The sequence below is a fragment of the Felis catus genome, chromosome C2 (genome assembly GCF_018350175.1).
Source record: "Felis catus isolate Fca126 chromosome C2, F.catus_Fca126_mat1.0, whole genome shotgun sequence".
In the NCBI taxonomy this organism is placed as follows: domain Eukaryota; kingdom Metazoa; phylum Chordata; class Mammalia; order Carnivora; family Felidae; genus Felis; species Felis catus.
In genome coordinates, this window is record NC_058376.1 from 114484400 (window position 1) to 114500184 (window position 15785).

Below are 15785 nucleotides of genomic sequence, written 5' to 3' on the forward strand. Positions count from 1 at the left end.
AAACTTTTTAATTGTGGAAGGTCTCCCCACTCCCATCCAGAGGCAGCCTGCTACTCAGTGTCAAAGATTCTATATAAGGCCATACAATAAAGTGCTGGAGTGTTCTCTGATAGTTTTCTGGGGCACTTGCCAAGATGCCTCATTGTTCAGGTGTGGATTATGTCTATCATCTTGGGTTTTCTTTACTCCTTCTCCTCCTCTTCCTTCTTTTTTTTTTTTTTTGGTGATTTTTCTGCCTCACTATTTGCACTTAGGCCAGGGCAAGGACAGGGAAATGGACTGTCAATAGAGGTGATACTTGGCTCACCTGTTTAGCTGCCTCTTAGAATTTGGTGGAAAACAGGAATAACGATAGAGGAAATGGTGGTCCTGATGACGGCTGAAGATTATCTGTAGACTTCCAGTTGTTCATCCTGTCCCGCTGCCGTGCCCTTGGTAGTCAACAACTGTCTGAATAGTCTTTGCTCCCTGGGCAGTTTGTAATGAGCGTGGCTCTCCTCTTGCTTCCCCAAGGGCACAAGCTGTACAGGCTGACTTCTTAGGGGCCTTGCGTTGCAGGCAGCCTTGACCTACCTGCATTCATCATGAGAGAATTTCCAAGAGAGAGGCCCCTTTCCTCTTTCTTCTTTCCTTTTTCTTTCTTTCTTTTACATTTTTTTTAACATTTATTTAATTTTGAGCGACGAAGTGTGAGTGTGCATGAGTGGGGGAGGGGCAGGCACAGAGACAGAGACACAGAATCTGAAGCAGGCTCCAGGCTCTGAGCTGTCAGCACAGAGCCTAACATGGGACTTGAACCCATGAACTGTGAGTTCATGACTTGAGCCGAAGTCATATGTTCAACCGACGGAACCACCCCAGCGCCCCAGGAATCTTCTAAAGTAGGAGAGTTTCATTAAAAATGGCCCCTACAGTTTGCCTTGGCTGCTATAGCAACAGTTGAACTTCTTGTATCCGATAACTGATGAGTTATCTTGGAATGTTGGCAGGTGCTCCAAGCTAAGGGGTGCCCCAAACAAGCACAGGGGAATCCCAGCCAGGTCTGTGGCACACAGTCATAGTAGGAAAGTGAATGTTACCCTGCTTTCAACGGGCATGTATCACACACATTGTGGAGAGTGAATTTTTGTGACAGACATTCTCTCTTGTCCATGATCATGAGAGTTTTATTTTGCGAAGTTTCCCAAACACGAAGAGGCAGCTTCAAGTTGATGAGCAAAATGGCAACTCTAGAAAAGAAAGCCATCTCAGTTGAAGCTGTGCTTCCCAGTATCTTCCTATTGTTAAAAAATAAATTTGAATTCAGTTTGTGACATTTTTTTTCTTTTTAATGAGAAAAATATAATGTTTTTAATTTATTAAAGGTATAATTGACTAGGTTTTTTTTTTCTGATTGAGATGAAAGAAAGCATGCACTGAGAGAGGCGGGTCCAAAAAAGGAACATACACTGTATGACTCCATTTATATGACGTTCTGGACAAAGGCAAAACTATAGGAACAGAGAATGGAAGTGGTTGCCAGGGTTGGGGGTTGGGGGGCTGCCTGTAAAGAGGCAACACCAGGGAATTTTGGAGCTGGTGGCACATTTCTGTAGCTTGATTGGGGTAGCTATTTTACAACCCCATGGATTTGTCAAAACTCAGAAATGTACACCGCAGGGCCCCTGGGTGGATCAATTGTTAAGCATCTGACTGCAGCTCAGGTCATGATCTCAGTTTGTGAGTTTGAGTCCCACATCCGGTGATCTCGAGCCCAGCTTTGGGTGAGTTTGTGCCCCGCTTCAAGTGAGCACGAGCCCCGCTTCGGGTAAAACACGAACCCCACTTCTGGTGAGCCCCGCTTCTCTCTCTCTCTCTCTCTCTCTCTCTCTCTCTCTCTCTCTCTTTCTCTGTCCCTTGCTTACTTGCACCCTCCTCTCTCTCTCAAAAATAAATAAATAAAATAAATAAAAAATAAAAAAAGAAGTGCCTACCACGGAGTGAATTTGACTATATATAAATTAAAATAATAATAAAGTAAAATCATCATACAAGAAAGACAAAACACATTCATTGTAAAACAATGTTTAAAATACTCAACAACAAGAACATAAGAATCACTCATACTCTTACTTTGAGAGGGTGGCTGTGAAGATGCTGGTGATTTCTCTCCAGTCTTTGTATGTATCTGTGTGTATGCTGTGTTTTTTTAAAACAAAATTGGTAGCGTGTCATACTCCCATTTTGTTATCTCTTCTTCTTAATATATCGGGAAGTCATTTATTTATTGTGTATCAGCCATGGAAGTTGTGCCGTGACTTTGGTTGTATGTATTGTAAGCTGCCTGGGATCCTTTCCACAACGGGGCTGGACATAATTTTCAAAATACCGTGAACCACACATGCCCTCAATAACTGTAGAATATTCTGTTACAGCTTAAAAATCACAGTAGTTGCTCAGTATCATAAAGGGCATGTTTGCAACTTTACCCGATGAAATGGAAAATTTTGGTAACTGGTAAGAAATTGAGAAACAGGCCTCTCAGTCACTATTTACTCATCGAGAAGAACAATCCCTTGACATGAAAACAGAGTCATGACTTTATCTAAGCAGAGTATTTCTTTTCATGTGTATTATTCTTTTAAATATGAAGCTGGGGGGGCCTTCTGCCTTGAAGATTTTAACCTCAAGGGCTTCCTGTCAGCCCCCCGGAAGATTCTCAAGTGGAGAAGCCTTCGCTCCCCCTTGCCCCTTCTCAGGGCCTGTCTTGTTGAGAAACCATTATTATTCCTAGACGAATTCAGCTGTGCTTTTACCCTTGTCTCTCTCATAATTGGAGCTCCGTGGACGGGAGAATGTAGCTTGTCAAACCAAACTGCTGACTAAGCCTGGCCTCTCGTTGCCAGGGCAACGGGGATGGGGACAGAGGGTTTGGGCGGGAGGCCTCTTTTGGAATTCTTCGGCAGGTCTCGCAGATTTCTGTTAGGCCTGACAGCCACTACGGGGTCTGGCTGGCCAGCTGGCCGGCCTCGAGCAGCCATTCCTGACTGTGGGCCCAGGAGGGACACACCCGGCCCTGAGCAGCGTGGCTCTGAGGGAAGGATCTGAAGTCTGGTTTTTGTCATGTGAAGAATAGCTATGTAGAGAGGTTAAAAAGTGTCATATGATGGCAGGTCGTGAAGCATAAATGGTGGCTGTTTCACAAAGAGTCTTCCTTCAGAAGGTATAATTTCACTTTTCGAAAAGCATTTCATAGAATTAGGTTTCAGGGTCGACTGTTGTCCAACCAATATGTAAATCTACCCATGATAGCCGAGCTACTTAAGTTCATTCATTCGTTTGTTCAACCAACGCTCCAGGTACTGTGCACGGCAGTGAGCACACAGACGTGGTCCCTCCTTTCTAGAGAGCTTCAATTCTAACTTCTGTCAGTGTTTTCGTTTGTCTACAAGTCCCAGCAAACACCCCGTTTTCTAAAATGTCTCGGTGCTCCTATGTTGTTGAGAAATAATATCAATTCTTTTTACAAGGACCCTTTTTAAAAAACGGTATAAACTGAACACAAGTTTAAAATAGAGGGTCACAGGGGCGCCTGGGTGGCGCAGTCGGTTAAGCGTCCGACTTCAGCCAGGTCACGATCTCGCGGTCCGTGAGTTCGAGCCCCACGTCGGGCTCTGGGCTGATGGCTCGGAGCCTGGAGCCTGTTTCCGATTCTGAGTCTCCCTCTCTCTCTGCCCCTCCCCCGTTCATGCTCTGTGTCTCTCTGTCCCAAAAAATAAATAAACGTTGAAAAAAAAAATTAAAAAAAAAATAAAATAGAGGGTCACCAAGCTTGCACAAAGGAAAAACACAGCTTCATACTTCTGATCTTAATAAGATCACCAGGGTATGAAGAAATAGACCATTTCAAAATCCATTCAGCAGTTGTTGTTTTTTTGTTTTTTTTTTTTCTTAGTGAAGAGAGAATATCTAAATTGTAATGCTTTCCTTAATATGATTCTAAGGAGCAACAGAGATTATAGAATAACACAAGATAGTTGTATACATACTGACTGGAAAGATCAGCAAACAGGCCATGGTAATCATTATGGACTCAACAAATGTTTTCCCCAAAGTGTGAGAGTTTCGACTGTTCTTTCATAGCGGCAGTCTGGCAGCTGAGAATGTATGATGAGGTATTTGAGAAAGGGAGGCTCCAGGAAATGTGACAATGAATTTCTAGAATCTCTTGGCATAGAGTTAAAAAGAAATTTACATTGGGAAAATTTTTTTTCCTCTAAAGAAGGTAAATAATTCAGCATTCTCCCTCAAGTCCCTTAGGGTTTTGGCAGACACAGCAACTCTTCTGTACCAGAGTAACTATTTTAATGTTAGGATTTCAAAATATTGTCTTTATTTTATTTTATTTTTTCATTTGTTCCTACTCACCCCACCCTTTATAATTAAAACAAGCCAATCTTCCAGTTTTGTAGAATCCCTGGCCACACACGCTAGAATCAAACAGAGCGCCCTCAGAAGGGGTTATTGTCATTTGTTTCTCTTTGAAGTACATTCCAGTGAGGGCAGGAGCTGGCTGGCTGCAGGCATGCCCTCATCCAAGGATGGACAGGGCTGCAGGATGCTTTCAACTGCTGTTTACTTTCTCACCTCCTCTGTTGATTTATTCCACAGGCAAGCTGTAGGCCAGTGGGGAGCTGCAAGGGAAGGAGCTTTGAGGTTTGCTTCCCGGGACATCTTCAACTTACAAATCAGCATTTGTCTTTCACATCCCTCACTCTGTTTTACACCCACCCCCTTCCCCAGCTGCTAGGAAAGGAGTTTGTTGTTGTTGTTGTTGTTGTTGTTGTTGTTGTTGTGTGTGTGCGTTTTTTTTTTTTTTTTAGCCCACATATAATTATTCGTCTCAGGGACCTGGATGAACAACCACAAACTCTGAAAGAGATTCTCAGGCCCTTATTTTCCAACAGTCTTTCCACCCTCAGCTTGGATAGAGAAAAATAAAGTTGTGGTAGAGAAGGGTAGGGGTGGGGTTACTAAGGGCAGCTTTCCAGATCTTTCTGAAACTGGCCTTTAAAATCTGAACTTACAACTTGATGTGTTGTGAATTCCCAGGACACTAGCTCCACCCGTATACGTTGAAAAGGAGCATAAAATATGTCCAGTTCAGGGAGGGAAACTGTGTTCAGGACAGATAAACAAGCTATTTCATCCAGTCCTCCTCTAAACTGCCTAAAGGAAGGGGGTTGGTATTTCCATTTTTTAGCTGGGAAAATAGGCTCAGAGAAATGAAATAACTTGCCTACGTCCCACAGCCAGTAGGTGAAAGAGCTAAAACGCGGAGGTCTCCTGACCTCAACCCTTGGTTTTTCTTTCTCTGCCACACACTGTCAGTGTGGTGGATACAAAAACAGACTCTGGAGATACATCTTGGGAAGGTTGCTTAACTTCTCCAAGCCTCAGTTTTCTCATCTGTAAAATGGAGACAGTTGGGTTGTCATGAGGATGAAATGCTAAAGTGCCCAGAACAGAGCTCCGCACATAGTAAGTGATATGCAAGAGTTAGCCAACATCTCTGCCTCTTCAAACCTGTAACACTATCAGTAACTTATTCTGTTGACTGCCTCAGTGGGCCAGGTTCTTTATAAATGTGCTTTTAAATCTTTTTAACAGCCCTGCAAGATGACTCTTTTATAAGCAGTCTTTTTTTTTTTTTTTTTACCCCAGATGAATAAACTATCAAGAAAGATTAAGAATTTAGCCCAAGATGTTATAGGTAGGGAGTAGCCAAGCTGGGATTTGAACTGCAGTCTTTCCAATTCCAAGGACACTTTCTCTCTTGTGCCAAGCTCTGGACATGTCTGATAGCATTTAACCCTCATCAACTGCTTGAGAATTCCAGTGGCTAGTAGCCCAGAGAATTGAGAAGAGCCAATCCCACCACTCAACAAGACTATCAGCTGGAAAGCCCTTCATCAGATCTGCATCAAATCTGTGGTGGAAGGAATCTTCCTTCTTCCACGTGATAGTCCATGATAGTTTGAGAGCCTTGCTTCTTCGTAAGTCATGAGACCCAGACCCCTTCCAGCCTGAGTTTTCTCCTCCGGTCACTCTTTGCAAAGCGTAGAACAGAGACCTGGATGTAGCCTTGCATGTGGAGGTTGACTGGAGGTAGGAAGGTCTTTTGGAATATCTAGAGAAGCAGTGCTGATCTGCTACTTGAAATGGAAAGGAGGTTTGGAGTATGGAGATATCAAGGAGATAGAACCCACAAGGCTTGGCCCTTGTCCACCTCTTTCTCCCTCTCTAGAATCCTTTGTGAGGTAGGGCACTGGCCTGTGCTCATTGTTGTATCCCTGCTGCCAAGAACAGTACCTGGGCACCTGGTAGCTTCTGTCGTATTTTTTTAAAAAAATAAATACAGGTACAAATGAATGAATTTCTATGGGGGCTGAGGGAGTTGGTGGACTTGGATTCTGAGCTGGGATAGGTGGTGTTAGCTTTAGGTGAAGGCTTAAAGTCAGCCAGGAAGTACTGCTTTGGGGCCAGATGCGGAGTGCATTGTGAGATGTGGGGTTTCAGATCCCAGCTGGATACGTGTATTCAGAAGTCCAGGGCCAGGAGAGGGGAAGCTGGTGGCTTGTTGTGCTTCTGGTGGTCAGGGAAGGCATTCTGGAAAAGATGGAACAACAGAACCTCAAAGGGTGGGGGAGATAGAACTAAGTGAGGAGGGACCCGAAGTACGAGGAGTCTAGGAAACGGAAGACTTGTCCGAGAGGACAGGGTGGGGGTACCTGGGAAGGCATCTGTGCATATACCTACTGGACTGGAGTGGAAATGGGAGGTGAGAGTGAGACCAAGAAGCTCAGATGTGCCTCCAGCCTAGCCTTTGTTCTCCTGCCTGGACTAGGGGGAGCTGGGGCCTCAGCTCAGGCTAAAGCAGCTGCCACACCCACTCTCTGAGTTGGTGGCCTGAGTCTAGGCCTAGACCAACCTTGGCTGACTGAGCCTCTGTTTCCACATCCGTTTGCTTACTCCGCTGCCACCACTTCTGTCTGTGGTTTAGCTATTTTACCTTCGTCAGTCTTGACTGCTGCTTCTTGGTCAAACCAAAGTCAGGCATGTAGGACAGCAGATGTCATGTGGCAGCCAAAATCATACTGAGTCTGGGATTTAATTTTATACCTAATTTTTTTTTTTTAAATAAATCCTCCCTTGTTTGGATGTGGACCTCTTAGTGATGTTAGTCCTTTTATTTCCAAACTTTGGGGTTTGTACTGCTCTTTTTTCCTCCTTTAATTCATGAGCAGAAATAGGAAAATATTTTCATTCAAAAAAAAGGTAGACTTTTAAAAATTCTAAATATGGAACTTACATAATTAAGTGAAGTGAAACTTCTCGCTATTCTCCGTGTATATTAAAAACTATTTATGTTATATAAAGAAGTTTACAGACCTCTCCTTATTTAAAAGAGGGAGGGAGGGAGGGAGGGAGGGAGGAAGGAAGGAAGGAAGGAAGGAAGGAAGGAAGGAAAGAAAGAAAATTGTTTTCTTAGCTTTGCTGACTCATCATGATGAATTTCACTCGGGTTTAATCCTTCCAAGGTGAAAGTTGACCAGGAAGAAATGTCAAACCACTCAGTGTGGATCAGTTCCACACAATACTGTGGTTTCTGAGATTGTTTTTATTTTTGCTTTTGTTTTCTGGGATTGGATACAGAACATGAGGTAATAATAATATTACTTATTTAACAGTTATTAAATGATCTTGTGTGGGTAGAAGCTGTCATTATCCTCTCTTTCCAAATGAGGAACAGAGAGGTTAACTGGCTGGGAGACGGCAGAGCCAAGGTTCACATCCAAGCACCTGGCCTCAGAATTCCTGCTTCTGACCACTCTGCCCTCCAGCTTATCTTCTGTCTTAGGAGCAGGAAAGAGAGCAGTGGGATCATCACACAAGGATGGAGTTTGTGCCTGGCTAGTTGAGAGATGTATACATAGGGCGTTATTTCACTCATATTTGTGATAGAAGATGAGAATTGAATGTTCTTAGTGTATTTTTTCTTTTATTACTAATCACAATTTAAAATATTCCCATTTGAAGTCTAGTAATATTTTTCATTTATTCATTGAACTTATTGAGTACCTTATTGAACTTATTGAGTATTCATTAAATACTTATTGAGTACCTACTATAGGCCTAGACTGTTCCAGGCAGTGAGGATATAGTCGTGAACATGACAAATTAGATACCTTCCCTCATGGAGTTTTCTAACATTCTAATGGGAAAGACAGAGAAATAGTTAACTTGTGGGGCACCTGTGTGTCTTAGTCAGTTGAGCATCCGACTTTGGCTCAGGTCATAATCTCACGTTTCTTGAGTTCGAGCCTCGAGTTGGGCTCTGTGCTGACAGCTCAGAGCGTGGAGCCTGCTTCAGATTCTGTGTCTCCCTTTCTCTCTGCCCCTCCCCTGCTCATGCTCTGTCTCTCAAAAATAAATAAACGTAGAAAAAACATTAAAAAAAAAAGAAATACTTAAGTTGCTATGAAGAAAATTTCATGCAGTCTCTGAAGAGGTAGCATTTGTAGGAGGCAGATAGTAGGTGACATAGGAACTTTGGGAAGATCCGAGGAGCACGTTCCAAGTAGAGGGAACACTTGGTACAGATGATGGCAGTGGGAGGAGCACTGGGAAGGGAGTGAGTGAGGGGAGCATGTCAGAGACACAGGAGGAGAAGCAGACAGGGCTGGCACATTGGCCTTTGTGGGGCACCATCCAGAAGGGTGTAGAGCAGGGGCCCAACCTGATCTTATTTGACTGCTGTGTGGAATGACTTGTAATCCAAGAATAATCTTGGAAAGAGTATTGCCCCCTATAATAACTTTCTAACTCAGTCAAGTATGATTGATGTCTCAAAGTTATTATTCAGGTACATTCAACACGCTTTCTGTATTCTTTCTCATTTGTCAGTCATTTGAAGGTGGAAAATGATAATGTGAGCCCCCTACAGACAGAACATAGCATTGCCTCTTTTGATGACGTGGGGTCAAGCCTTCAAAATAGTTGGGGAAATGACGATGCTGAGGAATGGAACTTCAATTATCTTTAATTTAAAATAGGGGGAACAGATGTGAATTGGCAGATGGCACAGTGAAACGTTTCCCCCAATATAATATAGGTTATTTCAACTTTGGTTATTATAGTCTTTTTGAATTTTATTTATGTATTTAATCACACACAAGCGGTCTTGTAAAAATTTATATTGTATCTATTTGAAATATGCCAGCAATAATTTAAATGAAGAGGAAAGTTTAATTTATATATTTTATAGCTAGTTTTTGATAGTTTTTCTTTTAATTTAAACATTTTACTTTCATGTCATTATAGAAGACAAATAGTTCATATGTATTACGTACGTGTATATTTTTTATCCAGTAAAGTTCCACAAATAATTCTTATTGTATTTAAATTCAGACCACATTGGTATTGGAAATTCAACCAGTATTCTTAAGACACATGGTGAGAGGGGCGCCTGGGTGGCTCAGTCGGTTAAGCTTCCGACTCTTGATTTTGCCTCAGGTCGTGATCTCATGGTTTGTGAGTTCGAGCCCTGCATTGGGCTCCGCACTGAGCGTGCCCAGCCTGCTTAGGATTCTCTCTTTCTCTCTCTCTCTCTGCCCCTCCCATGAACTATCTCTTCTCCCAAAATAAATAGATAAAATTAAACAAAAGATGTATGGTGAAAAAATTTTGTCAGATATAAGGCAATGCAGCAGTCTCTTCAACTTGTATGTTCAAAAGCATACCATTTAAGGGTAAACCCCACATTTATTTAGAATGGTTAGAAAATAGAATGTGCTAGTTAAAGTTGATTTTTTATGTCGTGAAGTTTATTGACCACAGGATCTCTGCATTCACAATTTATAAAACACTAGAGGGGTGCCTGGGTAACTTAGTCAGTTAAACGTCTGACTTCGGCTCAGGTCATGATCTCACAGTTTGTGAGTTCAAGCGCTGAGTTGGGCTCTCTGCCGTCAGTGCAAAGCCAGCTTCAGATCTTCTGTCTCCCTCTCTCTCTGCACCTCCCCCATTCTCTCTCTCCCCCTCTCAAAAATAAACACACGTTAAAAAGAAAAATTAAAAAAATTAAAAAATCAAAGAAGTAGAAATTTTATCATTGACTAGATGTTTTCAGACTGGTTTGTGTGTATGAGTGTGCATGGTGAACTCTGGTCTTCTCACACCGGGTTCAGGTTCAGGTTCTCTATGAGGTCCTCGGTAAGCTTTGGTTGGAGAATAAGTTTTCTAATGCACATTTCCTACAATGTAAAAACAACTATCAGAAAACAACTTAATTTTTCTAGATTTATTCAGAAAGTACTTCCAAGATTGGAATTATGAACTAAAATCAACCTTAAAAAAAAAAAAGTCCATTTGGGGCACCTGGGTGGCTCAGTTGGTTAAGCGTCCAACTTCAGCTCAGGTGATGATCTTGCAGTTTGTGGGTTCAATCCCCACGTTGGGCTCAGTGCTAACAGCTCAGAGCCCGGAGCCTGCTTTGGATTCTGTGTCTCCCTCTACCTGCCTCTCCCCCATTTGCGCTCTTGTGTTTCTCTCAAAAATATATAAACATTAAAAAAAACTTTTTTTAACTTCCTTTTTTTTTTTTTTTTTTTTTTGGCTTGCTTTTTTTTGGATTACTGGAGAAAATTTGTTAAGTATTCTGGTTATTTGCAACCAGAACAGAAGTGAGCCAGAGGCCCTTTCTAGCCAGGGTGTTTATTTCAATACAAATTAACAATGCAGTTTCTTATCAATCAGGTGTCTCATGTTTTATAAGAGTCACGCTACCGTAACTCCCCATAACAGTACAATGAACTCTAGTAACCGAAAGTTTTTATTGCCGATGACTTCACTAGACTTGTCTAGACAGCAGTTACTCTCTAAAATCATAGCATGTTAGGGCTGGAAGAGATCTAACAAAGATACCGTAATTTAGATGGCCTGAATATTCTGTTTGCCATTGTAGCCATGGTTTTGGGGTTTGAGGGATGGTAAGACCAATGACTTCAGGCTGGAAAGTGGGAAACTGATAGGCATAAATATAGGAAGGGCCGAACTTTGGTTTTGGATGCGAGTATAAACATATAAAAGTATTCTTCTCTGGAAAGAGCAGCAAATTTGAAAGGAATGTGATGTCTGCTCATGGTTGTCAAAGTGAGAGAGACTCCCTGGAGGTTTTACCCGGAGAAAGTAATTGCAGTCAAATTCATAACCTTTTGGATTGACTTCTTTTGGCAAAGTAATGCCAGCTTAAGAAAAAAATAATTCTAGCATTCTAATTTTTGGTAATGAAATCCGTATGCTATCAGTTTGTCGTTAGTGAGATTGGGTTTGGCTCTGCATGGTTCCGCAACCTTCAGTCATTTTAATCAGGTCAACAGAATGATTAGTCAAATAGAAAAACTGACCGACTAACAAACTTTTTAACTGGGTTGTTTTGCTCTCCTGGTTGATGCAGATACGATTTGATGTAGAGCCTGACTCTGTGGCAAAGACCAGAATGTACCTGCTAGATCAAAGGAGTTCAGTTGCTTTGATGGACTTAGATTTGGTCTGAGCATCTGGCATAAAAATAGCCTTGTCTCTGAGAAAGTGTCTCGACGCCTTTATATGATTTGAGTATTTAAATAATTGGATGGGTGGGACAGTTGTTACAGAAGTGTCCTGAGGTAGATAGTCGCGGACCTTCTCATTAACTTTGTAGATGTCAGAAAGTGACTTATGCCAGTAAGACTTTCTCCAGAGAAAGAACAGTAATGATTTCCTGATGATTTTGACTGATTGGGAACAAACGTTAAGTGCTTTGTGTTTGGCGGAAGGTTTTCATGTGAAACATACTTTGCTCCAATTCTTGTGAAAATGAGTGAATAACTTGCCTCTCCCTCTGACTGTCCTATTTCTGTAGGAAGCCGCCCTCTGTAGACAGCTCCCCATGGAAGCCGAGACTCTAGTCACTGTTCAGCCTGCTGTCAACCAGCCAGCCATGACCCCAGACATGAGATCCATCACTAATAATAGCTCAGATCCTTTCCTCAATGGGTAAGTTAGCATTTTGGAGTAACTTCTTTTTGCTTTCTTTATTATGTGGTCTTAGAGTATAATGGGTCTTTGTTTATGTTGGGGAAAGGTGGGGAGCTTGAAGTGTGGGCTGGGGATAGAGGGAAGCTCTCCATTTCCTGATGTTGGTAATTGTACTATGGTTATGTAAGATGTCCTTGGGGAAGCTGGGTGAATGGTGCACAGGAACTCTGTACTCTTTTTACATCTTCTACGTGGGTCTAAAACTATTTTACAGTAAAAAAATTTAAATAAAACAAAGAGATGATGTTTTTAAAATATGAAGCATGTGAGCAGAAAGAAAAGATAATTTGGCCAGAAACATGTTCATGAGTAGAAGTAGTCAAACCTTAATTGTAGCTTTTTCAACCCAAGTAAAGGGCAGTTCTCTATTTCCTGCGTCTTTTCTGCTCTTGCAGAGGCTTGTAGCAAACAAACAAATACAATTCTGAAAGTTTTTAAAAACAGAGAGGTGAAAACAAACAGTAAGTGAACTAATGAAGAAAAGGAATTTTTAAATTCATGATAATGAAGAAAAGGAATTTTTAAATTGTTTAAATTTTTAAATTGTTTAAATTGTTGACTTGAAATATTGCAAATGTGCAGAATAATATAAGTAACAGGATTTACCCATGTATACAACACTCACATTTGCCATACTGCCATAGATCTTTTTTTTTTTAAGTATTATAGTTAATATTTAAACCCATCCCCACCGCCACTGAAATCTGTCTCTTTCTCTTCTTCCCTCCCTAGTGGTAGCCACTATTCAGAAATTGGTGTATCCATCACACATATTTTTATACTTCCTTTTGGTTGTTAATGTATGCATTCATAAGTAATATTGAACATTGTTTTCTTTTTTAAGAAATTTACATAAATGCCATCATACTCTATTTGCAGAACATGGTTCAACTTATTATTTTGAGATAGAAAGGAAATCAGTGTCAATTTACCATGAAAGGCCGCTTTTATTTGCCTACAGTCTTTTAATTTCACTGACATTGGTGTGCATGCTTTAAAATTAATGGGAGGTGCAAAGTCTGCCTCCCTTCATTACCTGGAAAGCGGGACAGAATGGCAGAACTGCACCAGTTTAGGGTTTTTGTGACCTGCGGTTTTATTTTGGAATTTCTTGGCGTGGGCTTGCATTGAAGTTTCTCCCATATTTTGCTCCCCAGGGGGCCCTATCATTCGAGGGAGCAGAGCACCGACAGTGGCCTTGGGTTAGGGTGCTACAGTGTCCCGACGACCCCAGAGGACTTCCTCAGCAACGTGGACGAGATGGACACAGGTGAGAGCAAAGCCTGCGGGTACTTGCAGTGTGTTTGCACGCTTGCATCGCCCCCTTGGTCCTCTCTGTTCTGCATCCCACCAGAAACACGTCATCTCAACAATAACATAAAGTGACAACTGAAAAGCCACCCGAACCTCAGGCACTATTAATAAATTCTAGTCCTTTCTTCCACAGTTTATACAAATGCAGTTTTATATATGGCACGGAATTTTAAATTCCTCTTTCTTCCTTCCCTTCCCGCCCTTCTTCCTTCTCTCCCTTCCCTCCTTTCTTTCCTTTCTTTTTTTAAAAATGTTTATTTAGTTTTGAGAGAGAGAACACAAGCTAACAGCAGCGAGCCGGATGAGGGGCTCTCAAACTCGTGAACCATGAGATCATGACTTGATCTGAAGTTGGATGCTCAACCAACTGAGCCACCCAAGACCCTCTTTTCTTCCCTCCCTCCTTCCTTCCTTCCTTCCTTCCTTCCTTCCTTCCTTCCTTCCTTCCTTCCTTCCTTCCCTCCCTCCCCTCCCTTCCCTCCCTCCCTCTCATTCTTCCTCTCCTCCCCTCTTTCTTTCTTCCCTTCCTCCTCCCCCCCCCCCACTTCCTTCCTTGCTTCCTTCATATAGCCTCCCCTCACAATTGCATTAATGCCACACTCTCTACTCTGCCATTCTTCCACAGTGGAATATTTATGCCCTTCTAGCTTGCAGTTGTAATATATGGGCCACTTTTTCTCTTGTGAAGTCGGACTTCATATCTTTTCATGTCATTTGCTGCATTTGGAGAGCAATTGGTAGTGGGCATTTGGAAAGTTAAGCAACTCAGAAGATTCTAAACTGTCAGCTCCGAGTCCCAACATGGTAACATCCCTCAGCAATTAAAAAGAAGAGTCAGGGGCTCATAGGTGGTTCAGTCGGTTAAGTGTCCGACTTCGGCTCAGGTCATGATCTCCCATCTAGTGAGTTCAAGCCCCGCATCAGGCTCTGTGCTGACAGCTCAGAGCCTGGAGCCTGCTTCGGATTCTGTCTCTTTCTGCTCCTACTCCACTCATGCTCTTTCTCTTTCTCTCTCTCTCAAAAATAAATACACATTAAAAAAAAAAAAAACAATAAAAAAAGAAGTCAGTCTCTCTCTAAAATTTTAAGAAAAAAATAAAGGGAGCGCTTGGGTGACTTGGTTGAGCATTTGATGATTTGATGTTCGACTCTTTTTTTGAGGGGGGGCGCCTCCTACTCTTGATTTCAATGCAGGTCATGATCCCAAGGTCGTGAGATTGAACCCCGTGTTGGACTCTATGCTAAGTGAAGGGCCTGCTTAGGATTCTCTCTCTCTCCCTCTCTCTCCCTCTCTCTCTCTCTCTCTCTTTTCCCCCACCCCATCCCTCTTCCCTGCTTGCATCCTCTCTCTCTTTCTCTAAAATTAAAAAAAAAAATTATATATATATAAAAGAAGAGGGTAACTTTGACCTAGTGACCTAGTCCCCAACCTGCCCCACCTTTAGGCCAGGCCCCAGCTGGCTTCTGGTCATGTCTCCTCTTCTTCTCCAGGAGTGAGGCCTTCACTTGCAAAAGCCAAATTTGGTCTTATTAGCCAAATCTAGATTAAATCATAAAGTGCTCAACTCCCAGAAGATAGTCTAGAACCAAAAATAAATGACGGCTGAGGGGTCCACTGTTGGCAATTATTCATTCAAACTTCCCCTCCATCATCACTGAGGATAGTAAATGAATTGTCCGTGATGAAAAGAAGTCCTCTCCCCAGTGCCATCATCCACAGTGCCTGTATCTGTTACACTGTGCTCTTAGATGACTGCTCTCTGTGCTCTGAAGCTACACTACTGGTCAGACAAGAGTCAGACTCAGCTGGGCACCTTACGAGTGAAGTGGGTTGGATGGACCAGCTGCTTTGGGGTCTCCCTGCACCTCATCATTGATGTGTTTGGACGATTGCACAGACCTTCTTGTGAGGAGTCATACAAGAATAGTTTGAAGTGTTTGTTTTGTTGTTCTTCGATTTATTACTTAGGTTTTCTCCCTCCCTCCTGCTTCCCTCCCTTACTTTCTTCATCTCTCTATTTTTTAGTGTGAGATTTATTGTGTCCTCTTTGGAACAGCCTTATGAAGTAGCTCCTTCCTACATTTAATAATTGTTTGCTTTCATCTTTTAAACACTGGGAAGCCAGTAAAGATAAAAACCAAAAGTTAAATAAGAAAAGACTCAGGAGCTCTAAATCTAAACCTGACATTAAAAAAAAAAAAAAAGAAAAGAAAGAAAGATGGGTTCATTCTATGGCTTCTAAAAATGACCTCAAGTAGGTAAGTAGGGAATGTTTTGAAGCCAAAATATGGAATTACGTGATATAATGAAAAGAATATAGTCTTTGTAGATAGGCAACCCAAGGTGAATC

The 15785-nt window shown here is 42.0% G+C and overlaps 1 protein-coding gene across 1 annotated transcript in view; it reads left to right on the forward strand.

Moving 5' to 3' along the window:
• WWTR1 (WW domain containing transcription regulator 1) overlaps positions 1-15785 on the forward strand; it is a 136340-nt gene that overhangs the window by 113189 nt on the left and 7366 nt on the right. The window contains exons 5-6 of the mRNA XM_011286170.4: positions 11945-12078; positions 13278-13390. Coding sequence (XP_011284472.1) covers positions 11945-12078; positions 13278-13390 — 247 coding nt within the window. The remainder of the gene's footprint in view (positions 1-11944; positions 12079-13277; positions 13391-15785) is intronic.